This window comes from Dromiciops gliroides, chromosome 6 (genome assembly GCF_019393635.1).
Source record: "Dromiciops gliroides isolate mDroGli1 chromosome 6, mDroGli1.pri, whole genome shotgun sequence".
In the NCBI taxonomy this organism is placed as follows: domain Eukaryota; kingdom Metazoa; phylum Chordata; class Mammalia; order Microbiotheria; family Microbiotheriidae; genus Dromiciops; species Dromiciops gliroides.
In genome coordinates this window covers 26,777,589-26,793,293 of record NC_057866.1, presented here as the reverse complement: position 1 = coordinate 26,793,293, position 15,705 = coordinate 26,777,589, and the positions used below count along the sequence as shown (strand labels likewise).

Here is a 15,705-nt window from a genome sequence, read left to right as displayed (position 1 = left end):
AGTATAACCATGTTGGGTGGTGTAAATATTAAGACAGCTTGGCTGGTATGTGGCATGGATAGAAATCTGATCTGGGATCTGGCCCAACTCTCCTCTTTCTTTTTCTTTTTTTTTTTCAGGGCAATGAGGGCCAAGTGATTTGCCCAGGGTCACACAGCCAGTAAGTGTCAAGTGTCTGAGGCCGGATCTGAACTCAGGTTCTCCTGACTCCAGGGCTGGTGCTCTATCTACTGCGCCACCTAGCTGCCCCTGGCCCACCTCTCTTCAAGGAAAACTGCCACCTGTGTGGGAAGCAGGAAGAAGGTGGTGGCTGGGTCCTTGATCCTTCCCTTGACGATTTATAGGAAGGGCATCGCACTAGAATCATATCTATTTACCATATCTCAAAAATTGATAGTCTCCGGGTACAATGCTTTGGTAGGGCCTAAGTTAAATACCATTTTCTCTGGTAGCTATCAAGGGAAAGGTAATACTTATTCTGTCCTGCTTAGCTCCTTCCCATTAGACACTGATTACTCAAAAGAATATCATATATAGCTTTATCAAAGTAAGCGATGAATAGAAATTGGCAAAGTTTGATAGCTCAGAGGAACAGGGATATGATTTCAAAAGAAAGAGAGTGGCCTTACCTGGGCTAATTCTCTCAGCATTTTCCAGGGTTTTTAGATACTGGAAGGCAAGGGACATGTTGGAGGTGGGTTTCGCATGTGTCTTTGACTCCAGAAAGGTGTATTCTTCATCTTTTAAAAGTATAAAGTTCCCAGCTCTTTTTTTTTTTTTTGTGGTAGCAAAGAACTGGAAATTGAGGGGATACCCATCAATTGGGGAATGGCTGAACAAGTTGTGTTATATGAATGTGATGAAATACTATTGTGCTGTTAGAAATGATGAGCAGGTGGATTTCAGAAAAAGCTGGAAGGACTTACATGAACTGATGCTGAGTAAAGTGAGCAGAACATTGTACAAAGTAACAACATTGTGTGATGGATCAACTGTGATAGACTTAGCTCTTCTCAGCAATGCAGTGATCCAAGACAATGCCAAAAGATTCATGATGGAAAATGCTCTCCCCATCCAGAAAATGAAATTTGGAGTTTGAATGCAAATTGAAGCATACTATTTTCACTTTTTTTGTTTTACTTTTTCATGGTTTTTCCCTTTTGTTATGATTTTTCTTTCACAACATAACTAATGTGAAAATATGCTTAACACGATTGTACATGTATAACCTATATCAGATTGCTTGATATCTTAGGGAGGGGGAAGAGGAGGGAGGGAGGAAAATTTGGAACTCAAAATCTTACAAAAATGAATACTGAAAACAATAGGTACACGTAATTGGGAAAAAATTAAAATACTACTAAGAAGGGGGGGAGTATAAGCTTGCCTCCATCACCTGTCTCGAACATTTCTGAAGAGATCCTTATTCTGCTCATGGTAGTCTGAAGTTGAGGCTCAAGGTTCTCTCAATCACTTGGGAGTTATGCTCCTTTAGATACATCACACAGTAGGCAGAATCTCAGGGCTGTCCTTCAGGGCGCTGTCCAATCTGAGTGGGTGGAGATGTTGCATTCAAAATAGATACAACATAAATGCAAGGTAGTTACTTTAACAGTTGAGTTGATTAGCAAAGGCTTTTTGTAGAAGCTGTGCTGGACTAGCTACTTGAAGGAAGCCAGGGCTTCAGGAATCTGAGGGAGGTCAGAGGTATTATTTCCTAACAAACACTGATGAGTTTGCGAAGCACTTTATAAGCATGATCTCATTTGAGCTTTACACCAGTCTGATTCGGAGGTCCTCCTCCAGGCATTATCTCCGTTTTATAAGGGAAGAAGCAGATTCAGGGAGGTTACAAGATTTGCCCCTGGTCACACAAGGAGTCAGAGGAGGGAAGGAGTCCAGGTCTTACCACCTCCATGGCCTTTCTGCTTGGCGTTATCCCATCATACTATTTCAGGACTGTCCCAGTTTTACATATGGGGAAAATGAAGCTGAGAGGTTGTGTCTCAACTGTGGCCACACAATTCGTGCCTCAGATGAAGGGTTGGAATAAAGATGATCTCATTTGATCCTCCCGATCCCCTGTGGCAGGGGCACCGTGATAACATCCCTGGACAGTGGAAAAAGACCCGACTTGGATTGAGAGGACCTGTGTTCGAGTTCGGGTGACCCTGGGTAAGTTTTAGCCTCTCTGAGTCTTGGTCCCCTCATTTGAAAAAAAGGAGTTGAAGTAGATGATCTCAGATTCCTTCCTTATGACCCCATTTTACAGATGAGGAAACCGAGTTTCAGAAGGGGATGGTGCCTTATCCGAGGCCACAAAGATAGTTAGTGGCATATTGGAACCCAGAGGTCTTGAGTCCAAGTCCAGACCTCGGTCCCAACCTCATACCTCCCGCGAAGATGCCTCCGTCTTGGCTCTAACCCTAACCTTATCACCCGGGTCTATTGGCAAAGAGATCACCGACACGCTGGTAGAGCGGAGGCTTATTTTCGCGCTTGCGCAGGTCGTTCCAGGGTTTGCCTTCGTAGATTGGGCTGCACCTCTTCTAGGAGGGGGCTGACCTCGCTTTTCGGTCGGCGGAGCCCGCGCCGGCACCTCCAGGCCGCCAGAGGGCGGCAGCCCGCCCAGGCCGTAGGCTCCGCTCGGACTTTGCTCCCGCATGCGCAGTGCGCCGCGCACCGCGCGCAGCCTGTCAGTGTCAGGGGGCTGGGCCGGCCTCCGAGTGTGTCTGCTGCCGCCGGCCTCCCTTCCTCACCCGGCCCGGAACTGGAGGCGACCCCGGCCCGGAGCCCCCCATCCTCGGCCTCTCGTCCCTGACCGGGGCATGAGGCGGTAACGGAGCCCGGGGGCGCCGCGCGGGGCCTGAGGCGGAGGTGAGGCCGGGGCTGGGGCGGGGCATAGGCGGTGTGACCCCCAAAGTGGGAGGGTGGGGGATAGTGTGCCCTCAGTGTGGGAGGGGGATCAGCGGCAGTGCCCCCCCCCCAGCCATGGGAGTGTGCCTCTCCCAAAGGGAAAGGGGCGTGGGGAGCGACGTGCCCCCTACCCCCCAGGAGAATGGAGAAGGGAGGAGTGTCAAGCACCAGCCCCCCATCCCCACGCCCACCTCCAGCAGAAAGGTGGGAAGAGCTATGAGGGATTATGTCCCAACACCTCAGCCGAGCTGGGGCTTCAGGGCACACGCCCCCCAAAAGATGGGGGAAGGGAGCTGTCAGAAGGTCAGTGGGAGAGGAAGAAGAACCTGGGCCCCCTCCCACCTCCCCGGGTGGTTTTGGGAGGGGACTGAATCTGGTTATTTGGAAAGGCCCACCACCCCCTTTAAAGTGCACCCCTCTTCTCCTGGTCTTCCCTTCCTCTTTCCCATCAGCTCGCCCCAAACTTGTTTCCTTTGATCTCATCTCCATCATTCCCCAAACTCTCACCCTGCCAGGGGATTTAGTAAGATTCCCTTCTCAGCCACCCCTCCCCCACCCACTTTGACCTTCCCCTTCCTGCCATCCTTGTGGGGTTCAGGGTGGCTCATACACCTCTCATCTGGGTGCTTGTTTCATCTTGAGTGCCTCGCACATGGGGTGGCATGCCAAACAGAAGACCTCGTATTTGATCCTGCAGATAATAGGGAGCCACCTGAGCTTATTGAGCAAGGCTGCGGCCTCTGCAGATCTCCCCTTTGGGAAAAATACTTTGGCTGCTATTTGGAGGTGGTCAAGGCCTGAACTAGTTAAGGGGCTGTGAGAGTGGAGAACAGGGGACCTACGTGTGAGATCCTGTGAAGGCAGAAACAAGACCTGGGAAATTCAGAAGGCAGAAGAAGGGTTTATGGGGAGGGACGGCTTATGTCTTTCTCTTTTGGTCATGTTATGTCTGAGATGCCTAAAGGACATCTATTTGGAGAGGTTCAAAAAGCAGTTGGTGATGTAGGACTTTAGTTTAGGAGAGAGACTGGGGAAATAATTTCATTATTTTGGGTCTCCATTATTCCATGGGGAAAAAGAGGTTGGATTAGAGATTGCTGAGGACTTCCTGAAATCTGCACTTCTGAGTTCTGAATTCTAAGTTTTACTTTTATTGGAGTGAGAGGGTTCCTGGTTTAATCATATGCAGATCCCGATTTCAATTTTTAAAAGCAATTTAACTGGGTGGTTTTCATCTCAGGGAGGTTATAGAGTCAGTATTTGAAAGCTGAGACTGAGACAGCATACTGGATTTGCAGTCAGAACACTGAAGTTTGAGGCCTGGCTTTGTCACCCACTGATAGGATGGGTGAGTTAACCAATTAACCATTGGTTTTCCCAGCCTACGGCCAGGGCTTCTTTTTTTTTTTTTTTTTTTTTTTAGGGCAGTGGGGGTTAAGTGACTTGCCCAGGGTCACACAGCTAGGTAAGTGTTAAGTGTCTGAGGCCAGATTTGAACTCAGCTACTCCTGAATCCAGGGCCAGTGCTTTATCCACTGCGCCACCTAGCTGCCCCACGGCCAGGGCTTCTTAAACTTTTTCTAGTCATGATCCCTTTTCGCCCAATAAATTTTTGTGTGACCCTGGGTATATAGGTATATAAAGTAGGTATACAAATCAAATATTTACTGCCAAATTTTTCTTGACCCTCACATTCAGTTACATGATTCCATATGGGGTTGGGACCCATAGTTTAAGAAGCCAGGGCCTAGAATATTGAGAAGTTCAGTGACTTGCCCAGGGTCACATAGACAGTATATATCAGGTGTGTTCGTTGACCTTGGCTCCTCCTGCTTTTGAGGCCAGCTCTCTATCCAAAAGTCTTTCAAAATTTTAAAGAATCTTATATAATTGTGAGCTCTTGTTCACATCATCCCCTGTTATGTTACAGGTGAGGAACCTGAAGTCTACAGGGGTGAATTGACTTGCCCAAGATAACATGGCTAGGACTAGAAGTATCTTCAAGGTGTTGCTGTGACCCAGAAGTCATCTCTATTGATGATAAGCCTGTTCCCAGTAAAATGCCTCTGAACTTCAGATAGCCTAAAGTAAATTGTCTAAAATGATGGTTAATGAAAGCTTAAAAAAGATTGTTCATCAATATAGACATAGTAATTAGTCATTAGCCCTTATGTTGTGGTTGTTAAAATATATAATTGATTTAATTTTCACCATTTCCCACTTCACTTGACTTCTACCCTAACTAAGCCTGATTACTGTCTTTCCTATTCCAAGTGCTGCTATAAAGGATTAGATTTACATCTTTCATTTATAACTTGCTTTGACATTCCAAGGACCGCATGAAGTGAAGTTTATTTACTATCGAAGTCAGTGCTGGCAAGAGCTCTTGTGTTATAAGGTGGTTCCCGTCTTCCCAGAAATGGTATTTCCTGCCTATTTTCAGATTAGAAGTATTGTTTTGCCCTTTATTTATGTTCTTGTTTAATCCCCTCAATCTTAGGAAGATTCAGGTTTTAATTTGAAAACCAGTATTTTATATTGTGGACCCAAAAGAATGTATTTCTAATGATCATGTTCTTATATCAAATACAGAACTATCCCCCTGACTTTTCATGCTTTTGCTTGTGACTTTGTGGTAACATTGTCCTTACACTTGGGCATAGGGTCCTGCTGACTCTTTTATAGGGAGCTAGAGGAAGGCAATGCTGTGATTTGAAACACTGGACTAAGAAAAAATGGCATGATCCAAAGCCTTTGGGAAATATTCAGGCAGATTCTTGGAATAAGTAGTTCCAAGAAGACGTGATTTCATTTTATCTAGGCAGTAGTGCAAGGGTAAATGACAGACTTTTCCAGTGACTCAGTGCCTGGCAGCTAGTCAAATGACTCTTGTGTTTTGTCAGGGCAGGTTTGATTTGTTAAACAGGAGATGAAGTTTATAGGACTTGATGAAGGGGAGGGTCTCGTGAAATTCTTCTGATTTTGACCCAGGCTACCTAGGATGGTATTAGCTGTAGCGATCACTCAGGAGTAGATGGATGTATTTCCTTCAGGGCTGTCCTCCATCGGGAAGCTGAATGAAAAGGAAGTGTAGCATCTTGGTGATGTAGTCTGCATTGGTTTTTGAAGGCACTTGCTACTTCTGAGTCAATTTAGACGTAGTTTTTGTTTTGGGAATAAAAAGTAATTTGCTTTAGGCATGGGATGTGTGTGGTAACGGGTAGGTTTTTGGTACTCTGGGTTGGGGTCACTGTTAGTTTAGTCTCTGGGGTAATCTGAAAGGGATTAAGCTTTGGCTAGAGGTAAAGAGAGTGAGAGGCTGGGTAACTTGGGGTAGATTTAGAAGGTGATCTTATGTTTAGGGTGTGGTGTGTGTTTATATATGTATGTTTGTAGGTGTCTGTGTGGTAATGGGGTAAGGCAGCAAGGGTAGAAGTAGTATGTGTGAAAGTAATGGCCTTTGACCCTTTGGAAGTATCCTTTGTACTACAATTGAGGAAATGAGCAGAGAATTATCAAAGCTCCCATATGGTGCTCATTTGTAGACCCATTGATAAAATTGGAAGAAACCAGAAACTTAATGTAGTGTGAGCCTCTTTTATATTTCATAGTGAATGGCACTCACACTCATAGACAAAAGTATTTAATTGATTTCCTCCTTTTTGGCGAGGTCTCTGTTGCCTGGTGTTTGCCTGGTGTTTTCCTCTTTGTGGTTATCATTTGACAAACTTCTCTATATCTCCTGTGTACGTAGCTATTTACATGTTGCCTTCCCCACAAGACTGTGAGCTCCTAGAGGGTAGGGATAACGTTTTTGCCTTTCTCTGTATCCCCAGTGCTTATCCCCAGTGTCCCTGACACATAATAAATGCTTAATAAATACTTGTTGACTGGCTGGCCCTTCCACTATTTTTTCCCCTCACATACTCTTTTATCAGTGATTTTCAGTGAAACTCTATGGCACAGTTAATAAACTGCATTATGTAAACATCAATCTATAGGATTTTCTTAGATTGGATTTTTAGGCTTTCGAGTTGGGATGGACCTTAGAAATCATCTTATCTAGCACCCTCATTTTATAGGTGAGGAAACTGAAGCCCGGAGAGGTTCCAAGGGTGCAGGACACTGTGCTGGGTGGTCTGCAGAGAGCCCATGGTGTTCTCATGCTAGTCACAAGATCTCCTGAGACCCTAAATTTCTCACTGGAATGGATCATCATCTTGTGCAGGCCTCCTTGTTTTACAAATGAGGAAGTAGAGGCCAAGAGAGGTCAAGGGATGTTCAAGGTCACACAGACAGTAAGTAGCGGGTCATGATTTCAGTCTAAGTCCTAATCCAGTGTGATATGAAGAGGGAAAGAGAACTGGTAACTAGGAGAATCACAAAAGGCCTCACTGGAGTTGTGCCCCCGGGGCTGGTCTTGAAGGACAATCCAGATTGAGAGCTGGAGGTGGTGAGGGAGTGCATCTCAGGCAGCGGGCCTCACTGGTGCGGGATGGAAGGGGATGGAAGGCTACTGATGGAAGAACTGGCGGTCCAGCTAGGCTGCAATCAGCGTGTGCGAAGGGCAGCAATGAAGTAAACCAGAAAGCTAGGTTGGAGCTGGGTGTGGAGAGCCTGGACTGAATGCCAGGCTCAGGAGCATATATAAACACACACCACATCCTGGAGGGACCAGGGATGCATGATTGGAAAGAGGAGAGATTGGAGGTACAGAGAATCATTGGGAAGCTACTGGAGTAATCTAGGCCATGAGGGGTGGTCTAGACAACAATGGCCGACCTATGAGGGGATATGAGCCATGCTTGGATACCTGTGGGAGAGAGATGGTGGAGGTGGAAGGGACAGAACTTGGTACCTGATGGGTCTGGGGCTGAGGGAGAGAAAAACCCCTCCAGGATGACTGAGGTAGCATACTTGAGTGACAAGGACAGTCGTAGTGTCCTCTTTGTGATAATGACATGTCCCTTCCATACATTCCCTCCTGCTGTGAAGGGAAGTGGGCTGGCATTGCCATTCCCTCTGGCAGACAAAGAAATCCAGGAAGTGGACTGATGGATTGAGCATCAAACGTGGAAGCGAATGAATGCTGGCTCCCCCTTTACTCTTTGGGGGATGGAGGGAGAGTCATTCCACCTTGCCTGGACTCAGTTTTCTTTTCTGTAAAATGAGGGATGGGATTAAAAGATGACTAAGATTCTTTCCTGCTCAAAATTCTATGATCCTGTGAAGCGTGGAGGACCCACAGCTAAGAAATGGGAAAGGCAGGACAAGAAGTAAGGTCTTTTCTATACAAGTCTAGGGCTCTTTTTGCTGAACTGTGGAATAGAAAAATGACTACATTTAATTTACTTCCGTATTCTATTTGCCTCATATCAAAACCCCCATATTTTACCTGCCTGCATAAAAAAAAAATCAAGTTTTTTTTACAAGCTGAATCTAAAATTCCGTTTGCTATTTCAACGACTTAAAAGATAGATGTGGGCTCTGAGGAGCTGGCTGAGTCTCCCTGTTCGGTCTCCTCTGCTTCCCCATGCACTTGCTTATTCATGTTCTTGTTTCTGGCCTTCAGGAGTGTGAGGAAGAGGCTGTCTGTGTCAGTATGTGTGCGTCAGTCAAGTACAACATCCGGGGTCCTGCCCTTATCCCAAGAATGAAGACTAAGCACCGCCTCTACTACATCACCCTCTTCTCAGTTGTTTTACTAGGCCTCATTGCCACTGGTGTGTTCCAGTTTTGGCCCCATTCCATCGAGTCTTCAAGTGACTGGGCAGTGGAGAAGCGCAGTGTCCATGATGTGCCCGTGGTCAAACTGCCCGCTGATAGCCCCATCCCAGAGCGGGGAGACCTCAGCTGCCGAATGCACACCTGCTTCGATGTCTACCGCTGCGGTTTCAACCCAAAGAACAAAATCAAGGTCTACATCTACTCCTTGAAAAAGTATGTCGATGACTTTGGGGTACCAGTCAGCAACGCCATTTCCCGGGAGTACAATGAGCTGCTCACAGCCATTTCAGACAGTGATTTCTACACAGATGACATCAACCGGGCCTGCCTCTTTGTGCCATCTATAGATGTGCTCAACCAGAAGACGCTGCGCATTAAGGAGACGGCCCAGGCGTTAGCCCAGCTCGCCAGGTAGCAGACCTGGGTTCTAGAAGGAGCATAGCTGTGACTCACCCCCATTCTCTTTACTCCAGGCCCCTTTCCACTCTCTGGTCTCTGGGTAGCCCCTCTTAAGTGTGGAGGACCAGGGACTGTGGGTTAGCTGGGTGCCCCACCCCCTGCCCCAGGGCATCCTGGTGCAGGTTTTGGCTTTGGGCTTGTTGATGCCTGATGGCAGTCAGGGCTCTGAATCTAAGGCGGGCAGAGAGTGCTGTTGCCTGATGCCTCACAGCAGAGAAAGAGCTGGTGCTTGCCCTTGACCTTTGTGGTTGGAAGCATCTGGGGGAGATGGTCAGGACAAGTGGACCATGTACTGTTTCTGCCGTGGTAGCGGAAGGTCTTCAGACCCCGGAGCAGATGAATGAAACCAGGCTTTCTACTTCTTTTTTTTATGGGAAACTGCAAATCTTTATTATACAGCTTGCTTTTTAAAAAGCTTGTAACTTACACATGTTTCCAAGCTGTCCTGCCTGTCTCTTTTTCCTTCTGAACTTCCTTTTGTCCTACACATTTGGGAAAATGGCTTCAACGACTTTCCTCTCCTCCCCTCCCCTCCCCTCCCCTCCCCTCCCCTCCCCTCCCCTCCCCTCCCCTCCCCTCCCCTCCCCTCCCCTCCCCTCCCCTCCCCTCCTCTCCTCTCCTCTCCTCTCTTCTCCTCTCCTCTCCCCTTCTCTCCCTTTCTCTCCCCTCCCCTTCTCTCCCCTCCCTTTCTCTCCCCTCCCCTTCCCTCTCCTCTCCTCCGGAGAAGCATTTGTTAAGTGCTTACCAAGGATCAGGGATGAGCCCAAAGGGTTCTGCCCATGTGCAGTAAGGTGGGAGCAAATGCTTTCTTGAAATGTTCATTACCTTCAGTGTTTGTCTGCCGCAGTCAGACCAACTTAACCCTTATGTGAATCGCTTCGTATGGTCTATGAGAGAGCAGAGGTATGAATTACAGGCAAAACCTGAGGATCCTAAATGAAACTTTCTTCATGACCTTGTGTGCTTTGAGGGAACCGAAGAGATACCTCCTGGATTGGTGGGATTCCCAGAACATGCTCTGTCTACTACTGAAGTTCCTTTTTAGGCTGGGAGCCAGGGTGCTATTGGAACATCTTTGCTTCTTACTAATTAACATTCCAAATCTCCTGTTCCTCTTTTTTTTTTTTAATAGGTGGGATCGAGGCACAAATCAACTGTTGTTCAATATGTTGCCTGGGGAGCCTCCAGATTATAATACAGCTCTGGATGTCCCCAGAGACAGGTAGGTAGCCTCTGGCTTTTCTCCATGATAGCTCATTTTTCTTACTAGTGATTTGGTGCATTTAAAAAAAAAGAAAAGGTGCTGGTTTCTTCCCTTGAGAACTGCTGGTTCCCATCCTTTGACCGTTTTCATAAGCCAGACCCTAAGTGGCCATGAGCTTCATCGAGCAGCATAGTCAGTATTCTGAGACCTGATGTAATCAGTACAGTGTCATTTGCAAATGGGAATATTTGGAAGCCCTGGAAATCTACATCAGCTCAACTCTGCCTGGATCTCCTACTCGCCAAGAATGTCTCCTTGTTTGTCTCTGTCTGGTCATTAGGAGCAGATCATTGGATCAGATAATCTCGGTGGTGATAGTTCTCCCGGCATCCTGAATGGTGTGGATGTACAGATGGAAATGAAGTGTTGTGAGAGCGTCATGGTTGAAAGACTAGACATGCCATGGGATCTGATGACAAGAGCTGGTGTCTACACTAGTCCTCTTCTAATACATCGTTCTGGGCAGGGCTAAGAGGAATGATAAGAGGGGACGCTAAAAAAACTCACAGAAGACCCTTCTTAGCTTCTGCGTTTTCTCTGCTAAGAAGGTTTTGGATTAGGAAGGATAGAGCAAAAAAAAAAAATGAGCATGGGTTAGAACCCCAAGACAAGTGAAAGGGCCGTAAGGCAGCCTCTGGCTACTGTGTGTGAGTCCAGATTGGCACAGCCAGGCCAAGGCTATTTTCGAGAAAGGGCCGGCAGCTGTATGTTCTGGGTGACCTTTTGTGATCGGCGAAAGATTTTTTGGAAAGAACTAGAGAGCTTCTGTGGGATGGGAAGAAGGCAGAGGGCTCTGTTCCCCAAAAAGGGGAAGGGAGTAGAAATGGGAAATGAGAGACCACTGAGCTCGGCTGCTGTGCGGGGCAAATATTGAGGCATTAGTAAGGGGGAGAATTGTGAGCATGTGGGATAGGAGGCAGCGTGGCTTTGTTTAGAACAGGTCCTGCCACCCTGACGTCACTTCCCTTTTTATCAGAGTGGTGTTGACAGACTGTGCTGAGCTCTCCAGTACTGTGCTTATGGATACAATTAAGAGGTGTTGGCTAGATGTTTGTCTAGTTAGATGGCTTTGAATGACTGTACCCAAAAGATTAATAATGGCAGCTTGAAGGGCCACCTCTAGTTGAATCTCTCTGACATCTGTCTTCAGCTTCTTGCTTCTCGATTATGATTATCTGTGACTTGAAGAAAGGCAAAGATGGTGTGCTTGTAAGATTTGTAAATGCTGTGAAGTTGGGAGGAAAGGTTTGTGGCCTATGTAAAGAAGATCTCAACAAGCCAGAATTAGTGGACACAATCAACAAGTTACAATTCAAGAGGATTAAATATAAAGCTCTTCACTTTCATTCCAAAAATCAACTTTGTAAATAGAAGCTTGATTTCCAAAGGGACCTCAGAGGCCACCTAGTCTAAGCTATTGTTCTGCTTTTAATATGACAACAATAACAAATCCCATTCTGACAGTTCTTCAAGCTTTATCAAGCACATTCTCCACAAGGACTCTGTGAGACAGGGAGTAGAATGAGGACCAGATCACTGAGGCATAGCTAGAGAGCAGTTCCTGTGTTAATGATGTCACATGGAAGAGGAACCCCCCCATCAGACTAAGGCTATGCTGGGGCCACCTTCAGTGTCGATGTCATTGAGAGTCCCATGATTCCTTCCTTGGCTTAGGCTACGTCTGGAGGACTGTGTCCCCTTCTGGGCACCGCTTGTTTTAGGAAATACCGTCTGTCCCCCAGCTGGGCCCTCATCTCTATTGCTTCCCCACCTGAGAATGAAGATCCACCCTGTGAATCACCCAAGAGCCTGACTTTGCTCAGTTCTAGGCACTTCTCAAGGCATGCCACTGAGCCTGTGCTACCCCCCTTCAGTTCCTCAGCTCCCCCCTTTAAAATATGACTCCAGGTCAGGGACTATGTTACTGAAATTATTTGTTGCTAGGCTGGGTTTTAAAATTATTTGCTACTTACATTAATAGCTATTTATAGATTACCGGCCATTGTACCCATTTTGGCAGTAAGTATTTATTAATTAATATTACATATCAGTAAAGTGTTGACCATATGTCTCCCTGGCTTCCCCACTAGCATAAGGGTTACAGACCTAAGAAACAGCCTTCTGAGCCAGCAGCGGGAGAGAGACCAAGGCTCTCCTGGTCCAGGCTGTTTATCCTCTTTGGTAGAGGCGGGTCACCATACATTGATCTAAACTAATTGGTTGTAGCATCATTTAGCTCCATTAATTAACATGACTTACAGGATGGTCTTAGAGAGTGTAAGTTCATGCCTTTTGTTGTGTCTTCCCCTAGCTAAACAAAAGAATCCATGTGCATTCCTTTTGTTCACCTGAACTCATTCCAGGCCCAGTTTTCTGGGGTGAGGGGGAGAGAGAACAACTAAGCCGATGTCTGGATCTTTCCTAGAAATCTATTATTCATAATTATTTTCTCATAGGACGATCTGGCTTTTTTCCCCTCTAGTCTCTCTCATGCTTGGCACAGGGGCCAGTACACAGCAAGTACTTAAGGAAGGCCTGCTCTTTTCATTTTTCTCTTTCTCGATCTCTTTGCCTAGAGAAGCTAGCTTACATGGAGAAGAGGGAGAATCAGGACAATGAATGGGCTATACAAGGCAGAAGTAGAATCAGTGGGTGAATGGCACAAAGAGGCACATTTGGGTTTGATGATCAGGAAAGAGTTAATGGCAGTGGGAGCTGTCCACAGAAGAGCAGACCGGCTTGTGAGGTCATGGGTCTTCAGGTGGGAGCCGGATGAGCACTCAGTGCCGATGTGTGTGGGAGGAAGGATCTTCATCCTTGTGGAGCTTCGGGGAGCTGGTCTTGGAGGCCCTTTCTGGCATGTATGTTCGAGGATTCTTGGACTCCAGGTTTACATTGGCTCTAAAGGTTGAGTGCAAACTCTGGCATTCGAAAAAGTTTGAGTGGAGTCTGTCAGCAGCCAGTAAGTCTTATCTCAGGACTTGGCAACAAATATCAGAAAGGCCCAGCACTGCAGGGCAACTCCTAGTGATCATGCATGAAAGCACCAGCAGATTAAAATCTATACCAGCGGAGGGAGCACCTGCACCTCTGAACTGCAAAAAGAAAGAAAAGAAGGAGGAGGGGGAGAAGAAGGAAGGAAAGGAAATGGAAGAGAAAGAAAAGGAGAAAGAGAAGAAGAAAGAGGAGAAAAAGAAGAATGAGTAGTAGTTGTCCTTGTAGCAGCAGCACCACCAATAATAATAGCTACCATTTATATACCAAAAGTTTGCAAAGCACTTTACAATTATTCTCATTTGATCCTCACAACAGCTCTGGGAGGAAGCTGCTGTTATTACCCCCATTTTACAGATGAAGAAACTGAGGCAGCAGAGGTGAAGTGACTGGCTCAGGGTCACATGGCTAGTTAAGGGAGACTGTATTTGAACTCCTTACTCCAGGCCCAGTGCTCTATCTATTCATTGCACCACCTCAATGCCTCAGTAATCTTAAAGTTAATACGTGACTGTATCATACTGTGGGTGGAGTGGAGGAGGAGAAGGCTCGGGATGGGAAGTGTGGGCCTGAGGCCTCATAGCTAGTAAATGGTTCAGAGGCAGGATCCCTGAATCCAAGTCTTTGGACCCCAAGCCCAGCCCTTTCCTGTTCCATTTTTCCTTTCAAAAGTAACTGCCATGGATACACTATGCAGAAAGTGAGGACTGGTGTCTGTCTCCGGGCTCATCCAGTTAAAGACACTTGGAAAAAACTGGGGATAGGAAACCGGTGCTTCAGGGTCAGTTTTGATTCCTTTTGACTGTTGCCTCATCAGCATCTCTTTCTGGCTAGGACCAAAGCAAGGGGCTCAGCTGGCCCTGGAGGGGGATGTTGTTTTTATTAGTCTTGCACACTCTTCACCATTGTTATGGATTGTCAGTGTTGCTTGGGCCTACTTTGGCCTCGATCATATAAGTAAATTTCTTCTTGTGCTCTTTCCCCCTACTTTTTCCTTTTTCTTTTTAAATGAATGCCTTTTATTTTAATGTCATAAGAGTTTTGCCTTATAACAAACATTTTAAAAGAAAGAAAAAAGTAGTTCAGCCAAATTAGCCCACAACCTGACTGTATCCACACTCATGGTCCCCCATCTCTGCAGTATCAATGTCTGTTCATGTAGAGAAGGATACTTAACTTCACTGTGTAAAGGAACTATACTTTCACTGCTGTGAATTCTTCCTTTGTTGTCACCGTCATGCTTTAGTAGATAGCTTCCTAAGTTGTGGTTGCTGAAAAAACATTTATTACGTGGTGGCCAGCCCTTGGCTGACGGTCTTTGCCGAGCCAAGCCCACTTGGCCCTTGGACAAGGGGCATGAGTTGCATGGAGTCCTTCTATAACACCCTTCTTGCTTGTAGGACCTGCTAAAGTTTGGCTTGCTCTGTTATTTCCTTGGGAGACCCAGGCCTATATTGGTGCCCCATTGAAGCATCGGGCTTTTGTAGGGCAGTATCTGGGGAGGAAGAGATAACAACCTGAAAAACACCCCCCACCCCCACCCCCGAAGCCCTCTTGGCCCCTCTTGAGGAATGAAATCGGTGTTGAAGTCTGTGCTTCTGCTTCTGTGCATCAGGCCATATTGTATGCAGCAGACATTTAGGTCCTTCAGTCTCAGTGAAGGGAGAGTGTTAGCCCGCCTGCCTTGAGGACAAGGGGCCATGGCTTATTTATAATTTATTACTATCTCTTATTTTAAAAAATGGACACGTCAAGGATTTAGTCAGAAAAGCAACTTTAGGGTTTACATAGATTTAGTCAGTCTTTGATACCTTTACTTATATATATATATATATTTTAATTTTTAAAATTTAATTTGATTATTTTCCAGTTACATATTACATATAAGGATAGTTTTCAACATTTGTTTACACTGGATTTTTAGTTCCAAATTTCCCCCCCCTTCCCTTCCCTCCCTCCTCCCCAAGATGGAAAGCAGTCTGATATAGGTTGTTTATGTACAGTCACATTAAACATATTTTTACATTAGTCATCTTGTGAAAGAAGAATCAGAGCACAAAGGAGAAACCTCAAACAAGAAGAAAAAAAAACAGTCCAAAAGTAGGAAGAATATGATTCAATCTGCATTCATAATTCACAGTTCTTTTTTCTGGATGATGAGAACATTTTCTATCAGGAGTTCTTTGAAACTGTTTTGGATTGTTGCACTGCTGAGAAGAGCCAAGTCTGTCCCCATTGTTCATCACATAATGTTGCTGTTATTGTGTACTATGTTCTTGTGGTTCTACTCCTCTCAGTCAGCATCAGTTCATGCAAGTCCTTCCAGGTTTCTCTGAACTCCTCCT

General features: G+C 46.0%; 1 protein-coding gene across 1 annotated transcript in view; it reads left to right on the top strand.

The window, feature by feature from the left end:
* Positions 1-2,681: 2,681 nt before the first annotated feature.
* The window catches only part of EXT2 (exostosin glycosyltransferase 2), a 169,843-nt gene continuing 156,819 nt past the window's right edge, over positions 2,682-15,705 (top strand). The window contains exons 1-3 of the mRNA XM_043972175.1: positions 2,682-2,877; positions 8,489-9,054; positions 10,235-10,324. Of these exons, the coding sequence (XP_043828110.1) occupies positions 8,519-9,054; positions 10,235-10,324 (626 nt within the window). The 5' untranslated portion in view covers positions 2,682-2,877; positions 8,489-8,518. The remainder of the gene's footprint in view (positions 2,878-8,488; positions 9,055-10,234; positions 10,325-15,705) is intronic.